Source organism: Aquila chrysaetos, chromosome 4, assembly GCF_900496995.4.
Source record: "Aquila chrysaetos chrysaetos chromosome 4, bAquChr1.4, whole genome shotgun sequence".
Classification (NCBI taxonomy): domain Eukaryota; kingdom Metazoa; phylum Chordata; class Aves; order Accipitriformes; family Accipitridae; genus Aquila; species Aquila chrysaetos.
In genome coordinates, this window is record NC_044007.1 from 20,159,484 (window position 1) to 20,184,503 (window position 25,020).

At 39.5% G+C, this 25,020-nt stretch overlaps 1 protein-coding gene across 1 annotated transcript in view; it reads left to right on the top strand.

Annotated features, from left to right (window-relative positions):
• RSPO2 (R-spondin 2) overlaps positions 1-25,020 on the top strand; it is a 111,357-nt gene that overhangs the window by 38,649 nt on the left and 47,688 nt on the right. Inside the window, exon 3 of the mRNA XM_030012737.2 lies at positions 17,511-17,699. Within this exon, the coding sequence (XP_029868597.1) occupies positions 17,511-17,699 (189 nt within the window). The remainder of the gene's footprint in view (positions 1-17,510; positions 17,700-25,020) is intronic.

Consider the following 25,020-nt stretch of genomic DNA (forward strand, 5'->3'; position numbering starts at 1 on the left):
AGTGTGGAACACCACAATGTTTGTTTTGCAGTCATGTTTTGGAGAGGAGCTGTACTTTGAATAATATTCTAACTGCATCATTTATTCCTTTTTAAAAAAATGTACTTCAAGTTAGGATAGCCTGTTTTCTGCATGCTTCACAATGTCAGAAAATAATAAAAACAAACAAACAAAACCCCAACATGATAGAGATTATGTAACTTGAGGTTTCAGTTTAAGTAGTTAAGTGTTTAATTATAAATTTAGATATCAATGTGTTTAATGATGTTTTTTTCAGAGGCAAGAGTAAGTGTCATAACTTCCTAAAAATTTGTCACTGGTGGTAGAGATGAAAATGTGCTTATGATTTTCAGCTGCAGCTCTGTGTATCACAAATGCCTCCTAAAAATCTTAAGGAATTACAAACTCAAGTAAATCTGAGATACAAAGTGAGAGATGCATTTAAATATTTTGCTTTCTTCCAGTGAAATAACTGTGTGAAGAAAACAGGTGTATTAGGGGATCATTTGAGTGCACTCTCCTTCTCAGTGCATGAGCTTGCATTAGTATATGCAATAAAGTGAATTTGTTCTGTCATTTTCAATTCTCATTTTAGAGCCCAGACCTGTCCACACCAATGCTTCTTTTTACAGATAGTTATGTGAATGAAGATTTTTTTTTTAAATTTTTTTTTTTTTTAGGTCCTAGTATGTGACTTTGGACAAGTAACTATGAGACCATGTTTAGTACTGCTAATTTTTAGGCAACTCTTGTTAAATGACAGTATGGCTAGGATTTTCTTTACTCATATGATGTTTTTTGGGCTCTCCGTGGGCTTTCCCAATAGTCCAATTCTTAAAGAGCTTTTGCCTGTCTTTACAGAGAATTTGTATCATCTCCTTCCAATGGGAAGATATGTTTTCTTCCAGTTAATTACTTCGAGTCAAAAAAACTAGTAATGGGAGTTGTAATCATGATATGAATTGGCAGGGTGAGTTAAAGACCATAGTTGCACCAAGGCTGTACTACACAGTCCTTCCTTTCTGGAAGCTATCAACAAATATTTACCATTCAGAAAACTGTACCAGGAGACCCATAACTGGAGCAGTCCTGTCTCCTGCTGACTTATTTGAAAAGATTGGAGTCTGTTAATGCACAGCAATGTTGAAAATAAAAACCTGTTTGCATATCAGACCTGCCTGTAAAAGCTGTGCCCAGGCGGAGGACCCCCGCAGCAGGTGGCTGAGCTGCAGAAGGTGGTGAGAAGGCTGCGTAACATCAGGGAGGATGAGGAGGAGTTAGATAGCTGGTTCCAAGCGCAGTCTGCAGTGGACCCAAGGTCAAACAGCCAAAACCTCCCCCACCGGCACATGCAAAAGAGGCAACAATAATGCACAAGAATGGAAGCTTGCAAGGGCAAGGACCAGCAGGAGGAGGAGACTTCCCAATACACCCTGAAGCCTGAGGTGCCCTTTCAGAACCACTTCACCGCTCTGCAGACTGAAGGGGAAGGACCTGTCACACCAGAAGAGATGCTGGAGCTGAGTAAGGCAGCCCAATCTGCTCCCCATGTCACAACCAGCACCTCTCCTATGAAGAAGGGCTGAGAGAGTTGGGGTTGTTCAGCCTGGAGAAGAGAAGGCTCCAGGGAGACCTTATAGCAGCCTTCCCGTACCTAAAGGGGGCCTACGGGGAAGATGGGGAGGGACTCTTTATCAGGGAGTGTAGCGATACGATGAGGGGTAGTGGCTTTAAACTGAAAGAGGGTAGATTTTGATTAGATATAAGGAAGAAGTCCTTCCATTGTGAGGGTGGTGAGGCGCTGGAACAGGTTGCCCAGAGAGGCTGTGGATGCCCCATCCTGGGAAGTGCCCAAGGCCAGGCTGGATGGGGCTTTGAGCAACCTGGTCTAGTGGAAGGTGTCCCTGCCCATGGCAGGGGGGTTGGAACTAGATGATCTTAAAAGGTTCTTTCCAACCCAAACCATTCTATGACAATTCTAGGATGATTTAGCTGCCGGGTTTCAAGTGCCTCATTTGAAAATACTGGTCTGCATTTTTCACTACCTGTTTTTTCAGTGGCTTATGCAGTTTTTACCTCTGGTGGTCTCTAAGATGAAGTGTTTAGAGAGCTGAGGGGAGAACTTTGGAGAAATGATTTCTCTTCTATGAAATACTCCAGAAATGAAGTTTTTCCATTTTTTTTAATGGAACTGATCCCTTTTTTTTTTTTTCTTCTCTCAGTGAGATATAGGCCCACGTAACTTCTTACTTTAAGGCATTGACACTCCTTTTATTCTGAGATAGTGAAGTGCTATTATCTCAATTGTAAGAATGAGGAATTCAGGGTAAGAAAAGCTAAGTTACTTGCCCAAGTCATGAAAACAACTGTGGCTGAATTACTCTCTGAACCTAGGTGTGTCTTATCCTAAGCTGAGGGCTCACTTGAGTAGTTTATTCCTCCTCTCAGAGGTACAGCCTTTATAATAAAAGGGAATAAAAAATAAACTGATTTATTTAGCATATCCTCATTTGTTTTTTAAGATCAGGAAGGACTGTTATTATAATATATTGCCAAGTATTATTACCTTTTACTCAGATGTGTGTAGTCTAAAGACTCACTCAAACTGGCACAAAGCACTTCAATTCACAGGTTACTAAACTATGTGTCACAGACCGCGGCAGTGACCAAGCAGCTGCAAAACACTTCAGGTCCGTGGAAGGGTGAGGCATTAACTAAACAAAAATTGCCCAGGCAGTCCCAGCAGGTAAACGGTGCCACATGCTGCAAGTCTATGCTGATGTGATGGAAGAAAATTCCTTTCTGAATGTAATCTCTTAACTAGCTTGACTCTAAGTATGGGTGATATATACAAACTAGACATGAGTTTTGATCGAGCAAGTTACTTGCCCCAAGTTATGGCCAGTCTCTGATCATTCAGAGGAAGAAAAATAGTTTTCCCTCATTCTTGGGTGACTACATCTGCCAGTTGCATATTAAAATTGGTAGCCTTTTCAGGTTAGTGGCTGGGCCCTGGAGTGTGAGACTATATGTGATTTATAACTAATGTCTTAACAGGCATGAGAGTACTGAGGGCAATCTGGGCATCCCTACCTGGGATCAGGAGAGACTCACTGGCCATGTCTACAATAGCAAGAAATGAGGTCCAGTGGGGTACATTTGTAGAACTAAACAACTGGTTCTGGGGACCTTGTGTCCATGCTTTACAGGTTTCAGGGTTTTACTTCAGGCTAGCTCTAATCTGGTCCTGTGAACTGGCTGCATGCTACTTGTTGAAGAATGTCAGGTGTACACTTGGAGCATATTTTCCAGTTCAGGTTAATTTGGAGGAAATGCAGCTCCAGGGCTGCTCTGGCATGTAGAGCAAAGCTCAGTCTATAGGTGATGACATGGATTCCTGATATAAAAGCACACTGACGATCCAAACTGTGACAGACACTCACAATTCATGTATTATGGAGTGCTTGCATGATATTTCCAGGGGCAAAAACTACGTACTTTATCCCAGAAGTGCCATGAAAGCATATGACTTCTGAAGAAAGAGGTGGTCTCCCTAACAAGGGCCTCAAGCCAGTCCAGACCTCTTCCCATTCCCTTCTTCCCCTGCCTCCGTCTTACAGGTAGCATGTTCCAGTGTTTAGTTACGTGGAGGACACACCCTGTTTTAGTTCAAGCCTAACTTCAGGTTCCAGTCAGCATCAGCAAGATGGACCCCCTCCCTCCCTTCCCCTGGGTGGTTGGTACTTTGTTCAACTGCATTTTTTAGGTTGTAAATGTTTAGTCAAGACTTGAGGTGACTCTATGCCAGTAATGGTTCCTTCTGGTGACTTGTTACCCCATCAACTTTTGTCATCTGGAGACTGTGTTAGCAAAGATTTTGTATATTGTTTGGAGCTTCTTTGGTAAGCATTAATTCTTTCTTAATACAGTGGACCTTTAGAGATTAGTTGGTGAGCTGGGTTTTAAAATCAAAATGCCGTGTTGTACTAAGTCAGATGACTTGTAGAAATCAAAGTATAACTCACCAACAGTTTTCTTTTCTCCCATGCTCATAGAGGGTAACAGTTTATTTTGGTCCAAACCCTTGCTTATTCTATCTACCTATTACATATGTATGTATGTATATTTAGTCTCTACTTCTCAGTGATGCGACACTTCTTAAAGACTCCATTTTTTTTTCCCTGAAATTGATGTCAGGTGAATCAGTTTGTAGCTCCCTGTTTGGTACGTAGGCTGTCCTCCGAGCTGGTGGGCTTTCCTCAGTCTTCAAGCATTTATTACCAAAAAAAAAAAAAATTAGAGGGAAGCATTAAGGTAATGCATTTAGCAATTGACTGGCAGTGATAGTTGCTTACATTTTGTTTCTCTTTGGCAAATGGTCTTGCATAGCTTCCTTTTGTATGGATGGTAAACTTTTGATTACAGCTGTGTTATCACATTGGGTGGATACATCCTGCTTTATTCTAAACATGAGATGTAACTGTTAGGCTCTTTTGCTTTCTCTGTCTGTTATTTTAAGTGTTAGAAATATGGTTTGTTATTCTGGTCTCCATTCACTGTTGAGTTTTGGGATGTGAGGGTTTAGAGGGGTGGGGTTGGTTTTTTTGGTTGGGTTTTATTTGATCCCTTTAGGTTATTTGTCAGTTATCTCTATTTTCTAACAGATTGTTTGCTGTTTACACCTTGTTTTTCCATCCTTTGAAGCTGTGCCTTAATACCACTTCCATATTTTATTTTGGGGGTTTTTTTTGGTTTTTTTTTTTTTTTTTTTAGTCAGAATGGTCTTTTTTGCCATACATTTTTTTTGTTTTGGTATTTGTGGTACTATGGCTTGTTATTCATCCAGTAGAATATCCTTAAACAATAACCAATTTTAACTCTTTCCAACTTCTATTTTTTGTTTCCAGTCAATTATGCCAACAAGTAATTTAAGCTTGGTAAATCTGGCCCTTGCAAGGTTTCCAATAATCGCATTTCTGGCTTATGCTATGTACTGCTTGTACAGTAGAAACGTAGCCAGTCCAAACCTCACAGGTACAATGTCAACTGCTAATTTTTGACCAGCACTTACCTGTTTTTTGTTTTAATAGTTAATCTAACTTTGAATTGCCCCATAATAAGCACACTAGCATCATGCTTTTTATAAATACAAAAAGACCCCAGCTTCTTAAAGAAACTCTAGATAATGTTCTTTAATGCTCATATCAGACATACCTCATATCAGATTTCTCCAACGCCAAAGTTTCCTGGGATGCCATTTTTCTCTTCTGATAGCTGACGGCTAAGGAATAATTTATCCTGGTGTCTTGGGAGGGCTGGAAGTCCACCAGTTTTAGTCTTGTGAGTAAGCTTTATAGTGCACGGAGTTGCTGTACTTCTGTGTGTATGACACTAAAGGGTAATTGTCTGATGGAGAATACTGTCCCCATCACTGCTTATCAGAGTCTCACCTCCTGAAATGAGGGGGCGTGGGTGGGATTTTCAGCATTTGAACATACAGCCTTTTCTCCTCAGTCTTGGTAATACAAAGTGGGTATCTGTATCCAAATTCTTGGTTTAGCAGTGCCATAATGAAACCTCTGTTCTAGTGTCAGAGTAGGGCAGGGTGGCTTCTCCTTGTGGGGAGGTCCTCTGCTCGCAGGACGCAGGAAGATGCCACCTGTCCTTCTGGAACATCTGTGCTTTTCAAAAGAAAGGTATCTCTGGGGAGAACTTTTGGGGTTTTTTGGCCAATGGTGGATATTGTCTTGTGCTTTCCTGCATTTACTCTAATTTGAGCTGAGCTGCATAGCTACCTATAGGTCTTTTCCTCTGGTGAGCTTTTTTTCTCTTAAGATGGCTGACTTTGTGAGGGAAAGGATACTTCCAGCTGTGAAGATATCCTTTAGGTTCCCTTATTTGCAATTACAGCACATCTCCAAAATGCTTTGTCTCCATTTCATTCATTGATACTTGTTGCCTCTCTCTATGGGATCTCCTGTGAAAAGGAGTATATCTGGACATCCAGAAAACTTTCCATATCCCCGTGTGCTTTGTTACCTGTTCCTCCTCCATCAGAAGTGTGTTGCACGTCATGTAGCTCAAGCTGCCTCCTTCTTCAAGCAAGAAATGCAATCTGATACTTCAGATGCAGGTCATAGGACCACAGGAAAAGTTGGTCTGTAAGAGACCTCCCAAGCAGGCGGTTAGACCTCCCTTACTGATCTCCTGCTCAAAGCAGGGTCAGCTGTGAGGCCAGATCAGGTTAGCTGGGGCTTTATTCCGTTGGGGCTTGAAATGGCTGTGCCTTCCTTGACCTGTTTAGAAGAGCTGTGATGCCACTTGGAGTCCTGGACTTACTGAAACTGGGTAGCTGTTGGAGTAACCACAGCATCCATCTAGCTTTGAATTTCTTTCCTGGGCCAGGAGGAAACAGTATCTCCTCTCTGCCTAGTGCTTCAATAGAGTTGAAATGGATTCAGCCCAAGTACCCCACCTGGGACCTTGTAAGTGCTATGGGTTTTCTAGTGCAAACATAATCAGTAACTACTCTGTCAGCTGCTGTAGCTATGGAAATGCAGTGCTGTGTCTACACAATACACTAATGAGTTTCTTGTCATATCTACCTGGAGACTACCAGCCTGGTCCTCTGCAGTACCGTGGGGAGCAATTTTACTTCTGTGTGGTCCAAGCTTCATTCTCAACCTAATGCCTAACCTGAAACCCAGGTTGCTTCCATCAGGCTTGGACATCTGGCAAATCTGCTTGTAAAGACCCCAACTGAAGCTTTGCTCAGAACTGGCTTTTGCTCAATGTAAGGACCTGTACAACGTTTCTCCTGCAAAGCTTACGTTACAGTGTATATAACCTTACATGCATTTTAAAGTTTCCTACTCAGCTCCTTATGTCTGAGGCCATTAAATCTTCCAGACTATTCCCAGCTATCTAAACCTTACATTTTTTCTTTCTTAGAGGGTATCACTTTCTGTACCTTTCAGTTTAATAATATTCTTTAAAAAAAAAAAAAAAAGGAAAAAAGCTCCATTTACATGCTGTTCAACATTTCAGAAGTTTGGTATTTTTGAAACACTAACCAGTGAGTTCACTGCTTTGTAAATTGGAGAAATAAGGCATGTTCTCTTCACTGTTACAGATTTACAATCACAGTCAAATATTTATTTGTTTGGCATTTCCTTTACATGCCAGTTCCTGTTGTGCAATAAAATGTGATAGTAAACAATAGTTAAGCATGTAGTCATTAGTTTAGTGGTGCCTAATATAACAATGAAAATAACTATAAAGTATTTGTCTCTGTTTATTTCTGTTGGAATTGCTGTATGGATTATCTAGCTTCAGAGTCCAGAGTTGATATCTATCACTTTTAAAATATGTTGAATTTAATCTTCCAGGAAGTGAAAAGAAAGACTTGAGCTCCTTCTCTAACTACTTTTTTTCTGTTCCTCAATCTTTTCTACCTTTTTAGGAATTGTTCAGTAAAAGTATGAAAAGGCAAAGTGAAATATGCATCGTATATAAGGTCTTCTTGTATCTTGTTGTACTTTGTGTCTTAATCAGAGTGTTCTGGATCTTCACCTCTTTAGCTTTAGTGCTTCCAATAATGTTTTGTCTTCAGCAGTTTGGGTGGATCTGGGTTTGGAACTGTGTTTTTGTTGGAATGCTTCTACGTTGGATCCCTGCAGTTTTTGGTGCTTGGAAAAGTTATAACTTACAATAGAAGACAAAGCAAACATGCCATCAAAGGCAAAAAAATTAAATCTCTGTTTATTCACCTGCATGCTAGAGATGAATCTTATTCACAGCAGCTAGCTGAAATATTCTAGATATTAAAAGGCTTGGAAAAAAATGAATTTGTTTAAATGCCTGGGACTTTGTTCCAATAGGATTTGTGTCCCAGATGTTGATTTGCAGCAGCAATGTGCTGGATGAAGTTTGCTGTTGAATGTGCCATCAGATAGTGGCACGCAGAATATGTACATGGAGAAAATGCATTCCTGTGCATTTCTGTGCAATTTTGTAATTGGCTGTGACAACTTGTGCATTTCTGGATGACTATAGCATGGGAACCTGAAATGGAAAGGTCTGAGACTGGTGTCCAAGTGACTTCTAATCACCTGAGGTGTAGAAATACACTGCCGTGTGGACTCCACTGACCAGGCCTCCCCACCAGTGTGGAGTTATGAGGAAAGTAAAGGAGTGTTTGTTTTTTATTTTTGTTTCTCTTCACAGCTTCCCAATTAACACCATATATAAAGAGTTGGTCCAAGGTATAGTAAGTCTCTGGAAGGAGCACAACTATTTCTTCTGTATTAGAAGTGGAACTACCAGCCTCTGTTTGAGTGTCTGCTCATGCATCTTAGTGCGATTTATTTTCAATGGAAGGCAAATAAACTTCCCACTTGAAATAAGCTGGGGGACATGGGGGTTGTCACGTACTGTCTTCCCTGCTTCCCTCTTCCTACATATAAAGCCTCGAAGGAGCTCCTGCGCCTCATACGTAGGTGAGATATAGGAGATATAAGTGAAAAAGAGATAAAGCCTTAGCTGAGGAATGTGATTTTCAAAATCCTGTTTGGGAGAATACAGCAACTGGTTTTGAAAATTCCCGATTCCTGCTGTAGATGGTTTAAGGTCGGCTCTGTGCAGGCGCAGAGCTCCCCGCAGAGCTAGGCTGCTCAGTACTCACGCTCTTTTGTACTTCACTGGCTGCAGGAGAGCTGTGGCTGGTGAGGGATAGAGTGGTGACCTGGTGGGAGGGAGCTGTAGATGTCCCTTTGTTGAAACCAGCCTGCTGTGCCACTAAGACAAAAGAGCCCTGCCACTGCATGACGGGCATGCTGGAGGGAGCCAGACATTGGGGTAGATCCTAGGGGTAGAGCAGAGTGGGGGTCTGGTCTCCGTCCCATCAATTGATTTACGCAGTTTTCATCAGACGTAATTAATCTGTGCTGTTGCCAAAGGTAATGACTTGTGGAGCTTTGCCTCTGTGTCTGCATTGCTGGGGTTTGGGGAACAACCCAGAATTTCAGATGCGATTTTCTTCTTTTGAAGTAGTGGCTTTGGGGGATTTCTATATTTTACTCTATAGACTTGTAAAAAGCTGAAAGTGTAATTAATGTAAAATCTAAATAAGAGAAATTGGAAGACAAATTATCCTTCAAAAGCATTGCATGTTAAATATCCTCTTGGGTTTTATGGTTGGAATTTCTTGAGGTTAGTACACATGAAGCTACCAGCATTTAACCAAATTATCTGGGGCTTATAAAGTATCCTAAATCATAAAACTGCCTGATGGAAGTTTGTTTAAAGTTTATATCATGGATATTTTTACAGAGACTGAAGATGCCAAGTAAGATAAAGTATTTTGAGATTTCGAGTAGATAAAACTGCCCACAGCTGTGCAAACAGTATAGCGATGGGCATGTATTGGCCATGTTTCGGTACTGCTAGACTACAGGGTTCCTAAAAAAGCATCATTCTAGCAACTCGTAAGCAGATGAAACAGAGGTCATCTTGGAGGTATTCTTTTCAGCATGATAACAACTGAAGGAGCCACTTTACAAATCACCAACTTGAGTGGTTTAAAGGAAATGGCTGGTCCATTTGTTGGTGTAATGTAATTTCTTACTATAGCTGAAATGGATTGGCCTATAAATTAAAACTCAGAAGTGGGACTGGAAACATGCACATGAATGTGCATCATGTAGGACTTTTGAACACCAAATGTAAGTATTTGGGGGGGGTTAGGCTTCAAAACAGATGACCTGTGAGGGGTATTTGTGAACCAGTTCAATGGTAAGGCTTGGGTTGTTGTTTTTTTTTTCTGAACAGGCTATGTAGCTGGCCTGTATGCATGAACATAAGGGAAGAGGGCTTTTTTTATTTTATTTTATTTTACCTTTTTTTTGTCTCCGCATGCACTTTGTGGCTGTGATGCTTGGACCTTTTATCCCCTGGGTTTCAGGTGTGAGTGTTGAATTACTCAGCAGGAAGACCTAGGATAAAACTGGTGAATCTGTGAACAGCAAATCAATAAAAGCTAGTATTTCCTAGGACATTTGAACAGGATTGGGACATTTTCCTCTCTCTGTCTATTTCTGTACTTGATTTTTAGGATGGCAGGTGATGGAATGGTGTTTGTGACCTGCAACAGATGTTCTTTCTTTTTTTTTTTTTTTTTTTTTTCCCCCATCCAGTAGCCAGAAGGGACTTCCTGTGCATAAAATGTAAATTGTTGACAGTGCTGGATTTCTCGATTGGAAGGACAAGTACCATCACTAGGAAACACTGGGGAAATGGAAGAGGTCTGAGCAACCAGACTGAGGAAGCATTAATGCTCGATTTTCAGGGAGAGAGGAAATGTCCCCCATGAAACTGAACAGAGAAATTGTGGAGGAGGATTCACATCAGAAGTAGGAGGAGGAAGCAGCATTCAGTATTGTTGAATGCAAGTGAGGACTGGTAGGCTGTGAACAGCAGACAGAAGAAGACAAGGGGAGTTAAATGTTTCCAGTCGATAGCAGGTATCCAGAAAGTAAACTATGAGAGATGCCTTTAAAAGCTCTAGATGGTTGATTGAAGAAAGATGGCTGAGATTCGAGGTGGGCTGAACTGCCAGTCACAGAGGTAAGAAAGTCAGTAGTGTTCTCAAAATATCCAAGCAACCAAGGCATCCTGAAACATACATGTCATTTTATTGATAAAGCAGGCTTCTGAATTTGGTAGTCAGTATGCAATGCTGATAATGCCTATAGTCAATAAATATTGCAAAATATCTCAATATGTGGGTGATTTCTTGAGACTTGCCAGGGTGCTGAAGGAGACCCTGCTGATACTCACAGTGATTCTCCCTACCATTGTGGTGGGGAAAAGAGTACAGAAAATTCTGAAAGTATTCAGCTGGATAGCCATGTAGCAAAAGTAAAATGTTTTGATTTCGAAGTGGACTAAAAGTCCACTGTCTTTTGAATATAGATGGAATGAAGACAAGTCTTCTGAGGCCTAGACTAGAATAATCAGAAGGACATTATAACAATGAGAGAATGAAATGAGCTGACAAATGAGAGTAGCTTAAGCATAAAACTGTGATATTGAAAATATAATTAAGACCTCCAAAGGAAGTGAAGAAATGGTTTCATAATAAGCAGGCAAAATTGTTCACTTACGAGCATAAATTTGGTGAGATTTATACCAAACTCACTGAAGTGAAATGTCACCCTGCAGTTAGTCTGTCTTCAGAGGAAGTGTGGGGAACATGTGGGTTTTCTGAGTTGTGGACAACTTCAGAGAAAATGATCCCAAGTGGTTAAGACCCAGTGTCCTGAGAAAGATAGCACTGGGGGGATCTCCTGCGTAACTCCAAAAAAGGGCTACTTCCTGCCCAGAGCAGCGTGGTACTTGGGAAACAATGTCTTTGTGGTCAAAAAACCTTACATAACACATGAATGTTTTGGGAGAGTAATATCTAGGAAAAGTAGAGAGGTTATATCACTTCCGTGTTTGGCACTGGTACAATTGCTTTCCCATTGCTGAGCTCTTTTTTTGGTGTCCCTAAGCATGTTGATAAAATGGTAAGGGATTGATCAAAGGACTGGATACTTTGCCTTGCGGTGAGACATTCTGGAATCTTGCTCTGTTTATCTTACCCATGAGAAGGCTAAGGCTTGACCTGATCAGAGTGTCTGCATTGGGGAAAAAAACATTGAAAAACTGTTAACAGTCTGGCAGGCAAAAATATAAAAAGGTTCAGTGGTTGCTATTTGAAGTTCAAAATTCCACTGCAGATTTTCAACAGTGAGAATGATTAGCCCCTATGATATCTTAACAAAGGTTGTGGTGGTTTCCTTACCGCTGACAATTTAAAAATCAAGATCGAATGGTTTCTTAAATCATATGTTTTAGTAAAGCACAAGTTCTGTGGCTTTTTTGTACAGGGCACTGGGTTAATTGTTCATAAAAATCCCCTTTGACCTTGAATCTTTTAACTCTCTTAAAGACAATGACTAGAATCAAGCTAGTCATTCCCCCCCACCCTTTTTTTTTTGTTATTGAAGTTTTCTGTCCAAAACTTACTTTTGCTTTCACAAAGCTCTAATGAAAAATAGGTATTTTTCTTGGCCAACTTCTGTTCATAGCCCATCAGATGGTTTTTAACTATAATAACCTTGCAGTCTTACAGTGTTAGTACATTGGTATACTATGTAATATTGGTGTATCTGTAAGGCTGTATTCTTTGTTCCATTCTTTGGTACCCTGAAGACATATGCCAAACATGAGTGTATTTTAGTTGGTTTTCTTGAGATATGTGTGGGATATCTTTATAGCATTAGTTGAATTCAGGATTATGAAATCTGCTCTTTCTGCAATAAGTACAGCTTGTAGTGGTCTTCTAGTTGCTCCCCTCCTCTGAGCCCCATCTGCACACCTCATGTTTATAGTGATAAGTGTCTTGGAGACATTCCTGCTAAATCTGAACTAAAATCCAATTACCAGCACTTATGTGGCCACAATCCCAGTTAGGGCAAGAGTGCCATTAAGCTGGCCATTGTACTGTTAAGCCCAGTTTCTGACTTCAGAGAGTTCAAAAGACCAAAGACTGCCAAATAGAGATACAATGACCAGGCAGCAAGTGATACTAAGAACATAATGAGCATGTTAGCCTGGCCCTCTAAAGAAATTATATTTAGGTAATGACTTTTTCTACTGCTTGTTTCTCTGCCAGCCCTCCTCTTCCTCCAATTGGTTTTGGATTCATTTGTCCATTTCAGCCTGGTTTTTACAGAAGTGTAAAAATTCCAGGTTCTTGTGGTGAGCTGAAGCACCAGGTTCAAAAGAGCTTTCTGACACCTAACAAGTGGGTGTACCAAGAAAGACACAAAGTAGTAGTAGTTGTTGTGGTATGGGCTGCAAAACAGTAAGATCACTGAAAATCAAATGCTCTTAGTTCTGTTGCTTACAGAACAACTTGTATTCTTGTGGGGAACAGGCTGGACTCATTTTGTACTGTTGATTCTCTTGTGATTTCAAATAGTCATAACAATTCACTTAAAACTGCTTCAGCAATATGGCTTAAATACATTTGATCCAGACAAGAGTTAAAGTAATTAGCTGACATTTGATTTTACTTGATATGAACCCAAACCATGAAACTTTGAACACCCTTAGAGTTCAGACATGTTTCGTTCAGTGTTTGGGTACTAGTCTGTGTTCTCAAGTAACATTTTCAAACTTGGCAAATTTAATCCCAGATTTAAAATAAAAGCTCAACGTAGGGAATCAAGTCTGTAAAAGCTTTTTCTTTAAATATAGAGATGCCCTAGAGTATAGCTGTAGAAGCAGCAACCAGAAGGAATAAAAAAATGCATTATCTGTATAAAGGTGTGTGTTTGTGTTTATGTGCGGTGTTCACACCCGCGTACATACTTCTGTGGCTGTACAAAACATTACTTGTGCTGCAAGGACCTTACAATCTTAACAGACAGCCAGCGCAGTCATGCGCTTTGAGACCCAGAGGATGGTGCTAACTTAGAGCATGTGTGCATTTTCGGTTTTATGATGTGACGACAGCAGCGCTCTGACACTGGTTAACATTTGTGGGCCTTGTGGAAGGAGCGAGTTTCCATGAGGGATTTGGCTGGAGGAAACCTGCCTTGCCTGGCACACATTGTTGAGGAGGGTGTTCCAGGCAGGGTTGAAATAGAGATGAGTAGCGTGATGTTTTACATTGCGTATGATGCAACTGGTAACTTGGAATGTGATTGACCATGTTTTGTAAGCCTGTTATTTTTTCTTGCAGTCTAATACAGAAGGAAAAAGAAGAGGTTATGAAGAAATTCAAAAGGAAATGTATAGATATTTCTGTTGAATGCAGAGGCGTTCACTTCCTCTTTCAAAGAGCAATTATATGAGAATTGAAAAAGCTGTATGTGATAAGAATACATTGTATTTTCTATGTTAAGAAACCGAGATGGAAAGGGAAGACTTTGGGGCAGGGAGGATTTTGTAGAATTTAATTATAGCCTGTGTACGTAGGGACAAAAAGAGAAAGTTAAGTTGGTATCTTCAAGATGACATGCCTATGTGACACCAAAAACAGTGCTACAGTATTTGATTTGTGAAAGTATATGTTCAGTGTCCAAGTAATTTAACAGTAGAGCATATCACAATTTTCCCTGCTTTGGGACAAGTTGAACTGACAGAAAGGTCACAGAAGTCAGTATGTTTCCCATGAAGCTCTGAAAAGAATATAAGCAACAACAATGTGGAAGAACACCAATTCTGTGAAACACACTTCAGAATAACTTACCGTGTGCAAAATACCTGGAAATTATTCAGCTTGGTGACTAAGCAGCACAATGGGAAGTTTTCAGATTCTTTAATAAAGTTTACTCTCTGTATTACAGCATACAGAACATATTATCTCACCTTACCATTGTATAATTCTTTAGTGATTTTTCTTTTATTTTTTTTGCTTAGTGTGGTAAAGAAAGAAAAGAAAAATATCTGATGCATTTTTAGGTTTTTGTTAGTAACTAGGAGGGCAACAGGGAAAGTCATCACTATGTGACCATTAACTATGTGACCATCTTGAACTCTGTTATCCAAATTCAATGTGTGAGTTTAATAACAATTCATTTAAGTAACAATACATGTGTCACATCTATAATACCTCATATCTGAGGATTTCAGAGCAGTTTACAAGTTCTGATGAGCTGAATCTCACAGCATTCTTATAAGAGGGGAAAAAATATGGTCACAGAAATTACGAATTATTTGTTAAGGCTGCTCAGGAGATAATGAAGGAGAGTCTAGGTGTCATGGTTTGGGTAACCTACACACAAGTTAAAATTTTGGGATAAATATACACAACTTACAAAATTGCTATATTATTGAACTCTTTCATATATCTTTTGTTGACCTTAAGCTGTGAAAGATGTGCTGTCTACCTCCTAAACAAAGGATAGACAGGGTAATGGAGGATCATTTTATGCTGTTAGCTCCTTTTCATGTGAGAGTATGTTGGGACAGAGCTATGGTCAGCATAATTAAATTTGCCTGCAGAACAAAGGGTTATCAACAAAGATATCTTGCCAGAAAAAGAAAAAAGAGGTACCTGAGGAGAGTAACATGTGGGCAGTCATAGATAAAGGAAAGTTGGACAGTAGAGTCAAACTGAGACACATTTTGCAGCCAAGAAGTCTGAATTTTAATGGAGGTCAGTGAGGGAAGGCGGACATGAGACTTACCTGGATACTACAAATGTATCTGCTCCAGAGCCTAATCCCTCCTCCCCAAGCCACGCTATTGAGAATAGTCGCCTTTAGCTATATCCATGCTGTTCAGCAATTGGCCTGGCCCTATGTAACAATCATATACATACTGCCTATGAGACCCTGACTTCAGCTGATTCAAACTCCAAAAAACATTTTGAGTGGTGAATAAATACAGGCATCTCACATCTTTACTTTTGCTTTGCTCCTTTTAATTCTTTTCTTATAGTACAGGCTTCTGTGAGGAACCTTGAACAAGCTGGAGGTACAGATTTACTGAGAGTGAGATGTGGGGAGACTAAAAAGGGATTCAGAAGTCTACAGGATTGCCCACCATGTGTTAAGCAACAATTGTTTTGGAGTACGTGGTCACGTATTATTTGATGTGGTTACAGATAGGCAATCCCTGCCGACAGTGAGATGAGGGATGCATCCAAGCCTAGCTCATCATCTGTTTGTTTCTCTTCTTGTATGTCTTTGAAGATGTGGATTGTCAATGAGAAGAGTTGCAAGATGAACCATAGGAAAAGTTATATCTGAGGTCTTGTGGGCAACAGGAGATGGGAACTTGTGTAGGAGTATAAGGCAGTTGGTCTGGTAGGGTGTGTCATTACAAAAGGGTTAACAGAGAGCCAAAGAATTGTACATATACTGTAGAGGGTAAGGATGCTATTCCCATTAAGAGGGTCTCAGCAGGTGAGCCTGGTGCCAGAGGACTCCAACACTCAGAAAGTCTCCCACTGGCTGAGCTGTTTCACACCGGATCACTTGGCTTCTCATCCTGCCTGCCACCCACTAGGATTATTTTGTACAAGATCGGAGTTGAATGCTGTCGTGCTGAACTTGATGAGGCATGTGTGGGGAACGGGAGCAGAGAGGGAGTGGGAATGTGGTGTGCAGATGTGTGAAGGTGAGAGTAAAGCTTATCAGCTACTGGTTCCGGCGGGTGGTGGGCTTTTCCTTTTTTCTTTTCCTGGCTCCGCTGGTGAAGTCATCCATTGAACAACCTCAATTATCCATCCATACAAGATAAAAGTACCAGAGTACTATGTTAGGGTGTGAATACTTTAAATGCTTTAAAATAGAACAATTAAACATAGTCCTTGTCCTTTTGGCCAGCTGCTCACAGGGTGGCCTCTATTAAAAGCTTGAGACCCCAAAGACACTTTTCTTCTATTGCATAATATTTTTCTTTTGTTTCCAGTAAACCAGGTTTGAACTGGCAAATTTCTGTGAAGTCCTGCAGCCAAGTTAATATTTAAAGCAGACCTGTTAAATTATGCTGGTTTCAGGAATGTCTTGAGACATCCTCCCTCTGCTAACCTGCTGTGCTGACTCAGCGCCTGAGAAGGAGTTGACAGCCCATGGGGACAAGGGAGTGTTCTGCAACTCTGCAGAAATGCAGGATAATAAAAACTCACAGGGGCAAAAAGTGATGCCGCTAAAGTTTGCGTTGCAGTTATCAGCCAAGTAATTTAAAAGAAAAAAAGAAAACACAAAACAAAACCAGAGAATAGAATTGAAGGCACAGCAGCTGGTAGCCTAAAATGGTAATCTGCACTAAATGCCCTCCTTTTGTAATGTCTGTGCATATGATTTTCAGCCTATTTTGGGTAGAAACTTGCAGAAAAAGGCTCTTATAAGAACTGCTACTCTTCTTTTCCAAATAGTTGTCTTGACATTCTCATTAGAAAGACCAAGAAAAGACTGCAAGAAGACAGCTGTTCTAGAACCCTGAGAGCTATGGGACAGCATGTGTTGCTAGTGCTGTACCTGTTCTGCAGAGAGCTCTCTACTCTTAATATTGCTCTCTTCAGAAGTCAGAAATTGCATTAGTGTGGTTGCTGGAGTTCCATGGACATATTCCAGCTGCATATATCAGGGTGCTGATGTTCTTATATTTGTTGCTGTTGTGTGGTTATGTCCCCAGCTTCAAACTAGAATTCAGCACCTGGGTTTTACTTATGTTGTACTGGTAAACTTTATATAGCTTGGTCTCTGCTTGCCTGTACCTTTATTTTAAATGTGTGTCAATTCATTAAATTGCCCTACATACAGTTATAGAGATTGCGTTTCTTTCACTTGCCGGTGCAGATGTATGAGAGCGAGTGTACTTTCAGAACCTTCCTTTCAAAACTACTTGTAATAATGCAGTAGATAAGTAACACTTTAGAGGGAAGAGGACCTCCAGCCTAAATAATTTCCAAATTATCTTAAAGTGTAATTTATCTTCTTATTTTGCAGCTAGCTATGGACCAAATCCAATTTGCAAAGGCTGTTTATCTTGTTCAAAGGATAATGGGTGCATCAGATGCCAACACAAGTTATTCTTCTTCCTACGAAGAGAAGGAATGAGACAATATGGTGAATGCTTGCATTCCTGCCCATCGGGGTACTATGGACTCCGAACGCCAGATATGAACAGATGTTCAAGTGAGTTTTTTTTGAACCTTTACATTCAGTTTTGTAGGAAGGCCATAATTCATGCTCAGTTCTTAAGATGGTATGTTGTGGAACATGGTGATATTTTCACAGATGTCTCAAGATCATCATAAAACTTCTTTGCTAAAGAACATCCTAACTCATTCCAAGATATGTAACATTCAGCAGATTAAATAGTTGATGCATTAACCTAGTTTTTGTTGTTGTTGTAATTTTTATTGTTATTATTGCTTTAGTTAGAAGGGAAATGTAGGAAAGAATGATGCTTTAAGCAGATCCTCATAGTTTTAACAAACAAATTCCCAGTATATGAAAACAAAAAGGATTAAGTATTAATTTAACAGTGCCTCATGTAGGTACTAGTCAGTATATGCACTAATATATGGGTGGGCTTCTTGTCATGCTTGTTGTTCCCACACAAATTTCAGCTGACCAGACACCTCACACCAGACATGCTTTAATATGTCAGTGTTGCTATTTTAATAAAACAGATGTACTATTAAAAACAAACAAACAACCTTTCACTTTTAGTACTGCATTTTATTTGGAAATTTACAACCTGCTAATGTTCAACAAGATTCCCTGTTTGCATGTTTGTGCCTAGAAGCACAACTGTTAAAATCAACGAGTGCTCTGGTATCTCTACACATTATTTCACCACTGTCTGGCAGTTGTGTCGCTTAGTATTGATTTTTCCATAAGCTCATATGTGGAGTATTGCCCATATGGATTATTAATCATTGCTATTACCTCTAATTCATATTTACGTGGGGGGTTGTGTGTGTGTCATAGTCTAACCAGAATTAGGTCACTGAACCTAAGAACCTGAAGTGAGAAATAGCTTTTCTTTGCTTCCTGGAATAATCAGGTGTCTGTTAAATGTACAGCACTCTCCCCGCAGTACTGTGGCATGTCACTGGGACGCGGCGCGTTGTGAGAAGGCGGGTGCTGGCTTTCACATCACCTAAAATCTTGAGACCCACGTGAGGTCACTCTGTGGCAGTCCAGGCTGGAGGAGGAGCACTCACGGCTGTGCTTGGACCCGTCCCAGCCCACGCAGTGACGTCCCACCTCTGTCCCCCGTTCCCTGCGCGGGCTCTGTGGATATGGTGTTCTCCACGTTGTGTTTCCAACTGCTGTGTAATATTGCTGAGTGCTGCCTAATCTATACCAGGTGGCTAGGTTTTGATGAAAAATTAAACAAGACCAGTATATGGTTTATGTATCCCTTTTGTAAAGTAATTTAGGATTTTGGCCTTAATTTTTGTAACATGTTTGTGAATTCAGCAACTTGTCCACTTTAAACCTTTCAAAACTGGGCTGTAAAAACTTGCCCACGTAAAAATGTTTTTTAATATAGTTACAGCTTTGGGAAATAGATGAATTTATCTATATTAGCCTGTACTGTGCTTGTGAGATAGGAAAAGTAGTCCGTACTGGCAGTGTTGGTTTACTTTCTTAAAAAGAAAAAAAAAGCTATTTGCAGAAGGTGGATGGTGAATTCAGTATGACTTTTTTTCATCTTTACCACTTACAGAAAGTGGCCTTTTCCCCTGAATTACAGGATTGGTTTTGAAAAGCATAAATCTGAGTTGTGTCCAACCTGTATTGGCATGTGTTGAGAGCTGGATATTTAACTCACCCTCATGCATTTGACAGTCTCCCCCTGTGAGAATAATGATGCAGTTGCATTTACCGACCAGTCCTGGTTCTCCTCCAATGATTTTTGTATTGTATATTTTTATTTTAGTGTAACTGCCAACTGGTGTATTTATAAATCACATCTTCATTTTTTTTTTCTTGGTTTGGTGGTCTTGCATGGCATGTATGTCGCATTGTGGACACACAGACGTTTTGTGGATTGAAGTTGAGTTAAAATAAATATTCTTAAAAAATAGAATAGGTTTCTTCCTACTTGATGTTAGATACTTTTAGGTATGCTTAGTGACAGACTCCATTGCTCAGATAGATAGTATTATCTCAGCTAAAAATAATAAAAATTCTGGCTGTGTTAAAATCCTTCTGGGAGTTAAAGTGCTTGAATTACATAAGTTGAAATGATTTCTGCCCTATTAATGTCTTTATAGGCACAAAAGCTGTTTAACATTTTATTACTGGAACACTTGCCCATTTTTGTTAGAGAAGCTATAGAACATATTTTTATGGAAAATGTTGACATGATTTTAAAAGCCAAACATAGTTAGTGCCAAATGTAACACAATAAATACCACAGCCAAGTGCAGCAGCTCTAAAATGATGGAAATTTTGAATTTCAAGACTAATTTTCTTTTCTACATGTAAGCAGTATGTGTGTCTTGAATTTGCTAAGTGGTTCTAGGCTGTTTTTCTAGTAACAGTGAATAATGTAATTTTGAGACTGCTTGTCTCTAGAAATCGATGTAGAGTTTCCTGCTGGAGATGATTTTCATCTTGAACACTGCAGTATGAGAGTGCAGTACATTTGGACACGAAATTGGAAAGTGCTGAGTCTCTTCTGTAGAAGAATGCCCAAGAGAAGAGTTACACTTTGTTAATTTTCCAAGAAATTTTAATAATGAGTTTGAACTGAACAGCTCCAACAAGAAATAATCTCATGAGAAAAAACCCAAAACTGAATTAAAGAATAAGATGTAATCTGTCACGTGGGTGGTTGGTTTAACATTGTTCTGATTAATGGATCAAGCCTATCTTGAACCTTTCAACTTAGTCTGTATCCATAGTAACCTCTACAATATTAGGGGGAGGAAGCACTCAGAGTTTAGAAATTACAGCTCCCTTCAGCTTTGGTTGGCTACTCCAGTTGTTTAGGTTCACCTTCTTTCTGACAAGAGGGCCCGACATTGCTAAAATTGTAATTTCCCCTTCCATGCACCTTCAGTAAAGACAAGATAAAGAGAATCTTTTAAACAAATTGAGCATTTATTAAACACGTGTAGTTAATTCACTGTATTAAGAAAGGTAATTTTTTTTTAAACTTTTTTCAAAATAGCAATACATCATTAATATATCATGGCTTGACTCTTTCTTACATAGTATAGCAGAGCATATGACCTTCTGAAACTGTTGTAGTCAGTACGATTGTAACAGTCTGTCAGGGGATTCAATTACCACAGGGACAGCACTATTTGCTTTAAATAAAATAATTTTTCTGACTTTTTAGAAATAGTTTTCATTACTTTTGTGTTTTTTCCTTCAAATATGGCTTTATCTTTTAAAAACAAGCTTAATATTGCATTCGGGATTTTGAAAATGAAGTTGGATGGCCAGAAATTGAGATCTGCCTATCATTATTTTATATGCATTTTTTTTTTTTCCTTATCTCTTCCACTCTCTTTTCCTCCTTCAAATGGATTTGGATTTTTTTTAATTTGGAATTTTTTTATTTTTGGCCTTACTTTGTATTTTGACGGAAGAGTTTTGTTCCATCTGTCTGGCAACAAAAATAATCTTAGTACTTTGAATTAAGATTTATTAAATCTGTAGTCAATTTAGATTTAATAGGGCAATTGTATATTTGTAAAGTACTAATTGAAAACACTGTGGTTTGGCATTTATTTAAAAGATCTCAACTAATAATGAATCAAGATTAGAACATACTGGAAATGTATTGCTAAGTGTTTATTAAGTGAATTTATTTTAAAAAAATATCCTAACTATGGTATTTTATAATTAGGATGTTGTATTTCAAACATTGCTTGCCATGAAATGGTAGACCTGTGGTAAACTTCAGGACCTGTTACGGTCAAATGACTGTGTGTATCATTCTCTCGTGCTCATGTTCAGCCCCTGCCAAAGTTGTAGCTTAAAAATCTTTATTTGTAATAATAATAATAATAATAATAATAACCTGCAACTACCAAAGCCACATCTGTTTAGGAGATTAAATAGCTAGCTATTATAGATATTCCCTTGTAGGCTAAAGCTCTTTTGCTTATGATTTTCCTCCTCTCCTTACTGTCTCCTCAGTGACTTTCCTGAAAGTTTTGACCTCTCTTCTCTTTCCATTGGTTTTTCAACTGATACTCCATCCACTGTAAGAACTGCTTACATCATAGCTTTCTCCAGCATCTTGCCTCTGTCTCGTGCTCTTCTTGGCACTAGCACAGTCTTTGTCCCTTATGTGCCCTTGTGTCCTCAAGGTGTAAGCTGCCTGGATTTCTGAGGTCTCTCCCATCCTGGGAAATTCTGGAGAGGATTAGCACAGGAGGTGGTGCTGGTTGATGACAGATTGGTGCACAATGCCAGCAGACACATCAGGATGGCAACGTGAAGTTAAGTCTGTAGCACCAATGCTGTTTTACTGAGCAGCAGAGGGATGGGAGCGCGAGGTGGAAGGAGTGAGTGTGATGGGCATGGGGACAGTCTGGGCATAGGTGAAGTTAGGAGGTTCTGGGGTAGAAGAGGCAGAGAGATCTGAGGCAAGAAGAGTAGGGTGCTATGAGTCAGAGCTCAGTGTGAAAGACCAAAGTATTAGGTGCTTTGGACCAAGCAACCATTGTCACTCCCCAGGATAACTAACCTCACAAGTTACAGGCCCAGAGGCTCCTCTGGAATGATGCCTCAATGGAAAGACTGGTTTTGACCTTCAAAAGGAAAACACTAACTGTAGTGAATCATCTCATCTCTGACTTCTTAAACACAAGGGGATGCCTCAAGCAAGGACCTGATTTCAGTGCAAATATTACCAAGCCCTTCAATTTAGGAATGCCACGTTTCCTTCCCCAGCTTGAGTCTGCAGCATCCCTTTGCAAAATATGATCATTAGCTCTCCGTCTCGAAGGTGTTCAGTACAGTTCTCTTTCTTACGCTGGTGGTTGCTGGTTTCCACTCACGCAGATCCCCTCACGTGTTCTCACTTTCCTTCCTCATGCTCAACTGCTCTTCACTGGTGTCTGTGTTTCATGTGGAGCAGAACTTAACTGTGAATCGTCATTGTTATTAACATTACTAGGAATTGACCAGCTGTCTCTTCCACTACGTGCACTACAAGATAGCTTTGTTATGAAGGGAGTTATGGATGGATAGTCAATCACATTGATTATGTTTAGAAAAGGACAATGTGACAATGGAAATGCTACAGAATATGAATCTTTCACAAAGGCAAAATAAGGCTCGTGTAAAATTTTCAAGATTATGCATATCAGTAAAAATACTTTACAAATGAGTAACTACTTTTTACAGTTGAGGTAGACATCTTTTGACCTTAAAATTCATCATATTGCACTTAGTATGAGAAACTAATATAGTAAACCTTCTTTTTGTTAAGGTATGAAGCACATGCATCTCAATATGGAGCATTTTATGCTTTATTTTGAGCTTCAAAGGCATTATATTTCCCTACAGTTTAGCTTATTCAGCATCACCTTATAAGCTGGTGATAAATTTACTATGGAAGGGTAGTATTTGTTTTGGTAATGTTATGCTCTCTGTAATTATAGTACAGAAAGAAGCTGTTTAAAGGAGCACATACTCTTTATTTACAATAACAGGCACATGCACCTGAGTGCATGTTTATGCAATAAACATTATTTCAATGTTTATTTACATTTAATTCAATATCTGAATTTGTTTGAACTCCTGGGTTTTTGATTCCTTCTCTAAAATGTAAGTCTGTCAATTCTTTAATACTTACTTTAAAAGGAGAATGAGTAGGAGTGGCTTATCATGACTGTCAGGAAGCCAAAGCAGGTCACAAAAATCTTTTAATATCACTGTGGTTCATCTGCTTAAAGTGTATCTCTAATTTGGGCATGATTTGTAATCCGGGCTTTCTCCTTCCAGAGTTCTTTAATGCACCGTTTATGTAGTTTTCTATAAATATTGTAAATTTCATCCATGTCAATCAGATTCGGTTTTTTGTGATAGTCATGTAAATAGCAGAGGAATGTTTGGGTCAATATAAATGAGATTATAAAGCCTAAATGCAAATGTTTTATTGCTGGCTAGCTAAATGCAATACTTAGAGATCAGATTGGTTGCCCTGACCTTGACTGAAACGTGGCTCATAGCTATTACTTTTTTTGAAAATCTGGTGTATGTGCAAAAACGCTTCAGAAGAAAATTATTTCTGAAGTGCCACAGGGTGCTAGAGCTCACTGAAAATTAAGGGAAAAGGGACTTTGGCTGCAAAGTCCTATATATAACTTATCTTTTGCCACTCTGTTTCAGTAAGCAAAGTCGAAGATGTTTTAAATTTCTGTCTCTGGATTCTTTTCTGACAATGGCCTTTTTAAAGGGAGATATTATGATCCTTTTTCTTTTTCTCCACTGAAGAACCAAAGAATTTGGTCCTTCAGTTGGGTAGGTTTCCTGGCCATTGACTGAGGAGTGGCACAGTATTAGTTAATGGAGTTATGTTTCTTTCTTGAGCATATTCTGTAACTGCTCTCAAGCACGGATGCACTTTTACATACTATAATCTACCCTCATGCTCTACTGAAATGTCAGTCATTCAAGTTCTTACTCTCTTGTCAGCCTAAATTAAGAGATTGCACATTATCAATAGACTTCCCATTGGAGAAGTTATATATCTTGTCCCATAAATCAACATTTCAGAGCTCTGTCAAAGGGATGAGTTTTTGTTTCTCTTTTTTGTTTGAACGCTGAAGATACTTGAGCAAAAGCACTTCTGTCTAATTTCAGTCCAGCTTAGCTTCACCAGACAAAGTAGTGATTTCTCTTCCACCCATTCCCTTGGGAGGTGAAGTCATGGAGCTCTGAATTTATAACCACTCCTGTGACAGCTTGTGATTGAAAATAGACTTCTAGAAAGTTAGCTTTTCTAACTTTTGGAGTACGCTCTTCTTCAGTTCTCACTTTTCACTTCATAAATATGTATTTATCATGAAAGATTGTCTCTCTTTAGGGTTTTTAATATTAATTTTGCCCATTAAAGTCATTGCAGTGGGCTGTGGTCAATCTGATGGGGTAAGAAAGTTACTAGTTTAAGACTGCCCTTGCTGAAGCAATTAGGACCTCTGCCATGGATTTCAGTGAGGTCAGAATGGTGTTCTTTTACCATTTACATACAACTCTTGTGGGAAGTATGGTGTAACATTTTAAAAAGTGTCAACTGTTTAGAAATGGGCTGTGCTAATCGGGCATACCAGCAGATTTCTCTGGGCCTCCCTGAGTGCTTTTTGAAGTCCACTTATGTGAGGATGGTACCAGAGGAAGATGTGTGGTCTTCATATGGGTGTGGCTTTCTGGGGTGTTTTATACCTTTCAAGGGGAAGGCTGGAAGCAAATATTTGACTTTCTGACTTTCCCAAGATAGAATCACTGGAAAGAAGATATGATACTGTGCTAGAAG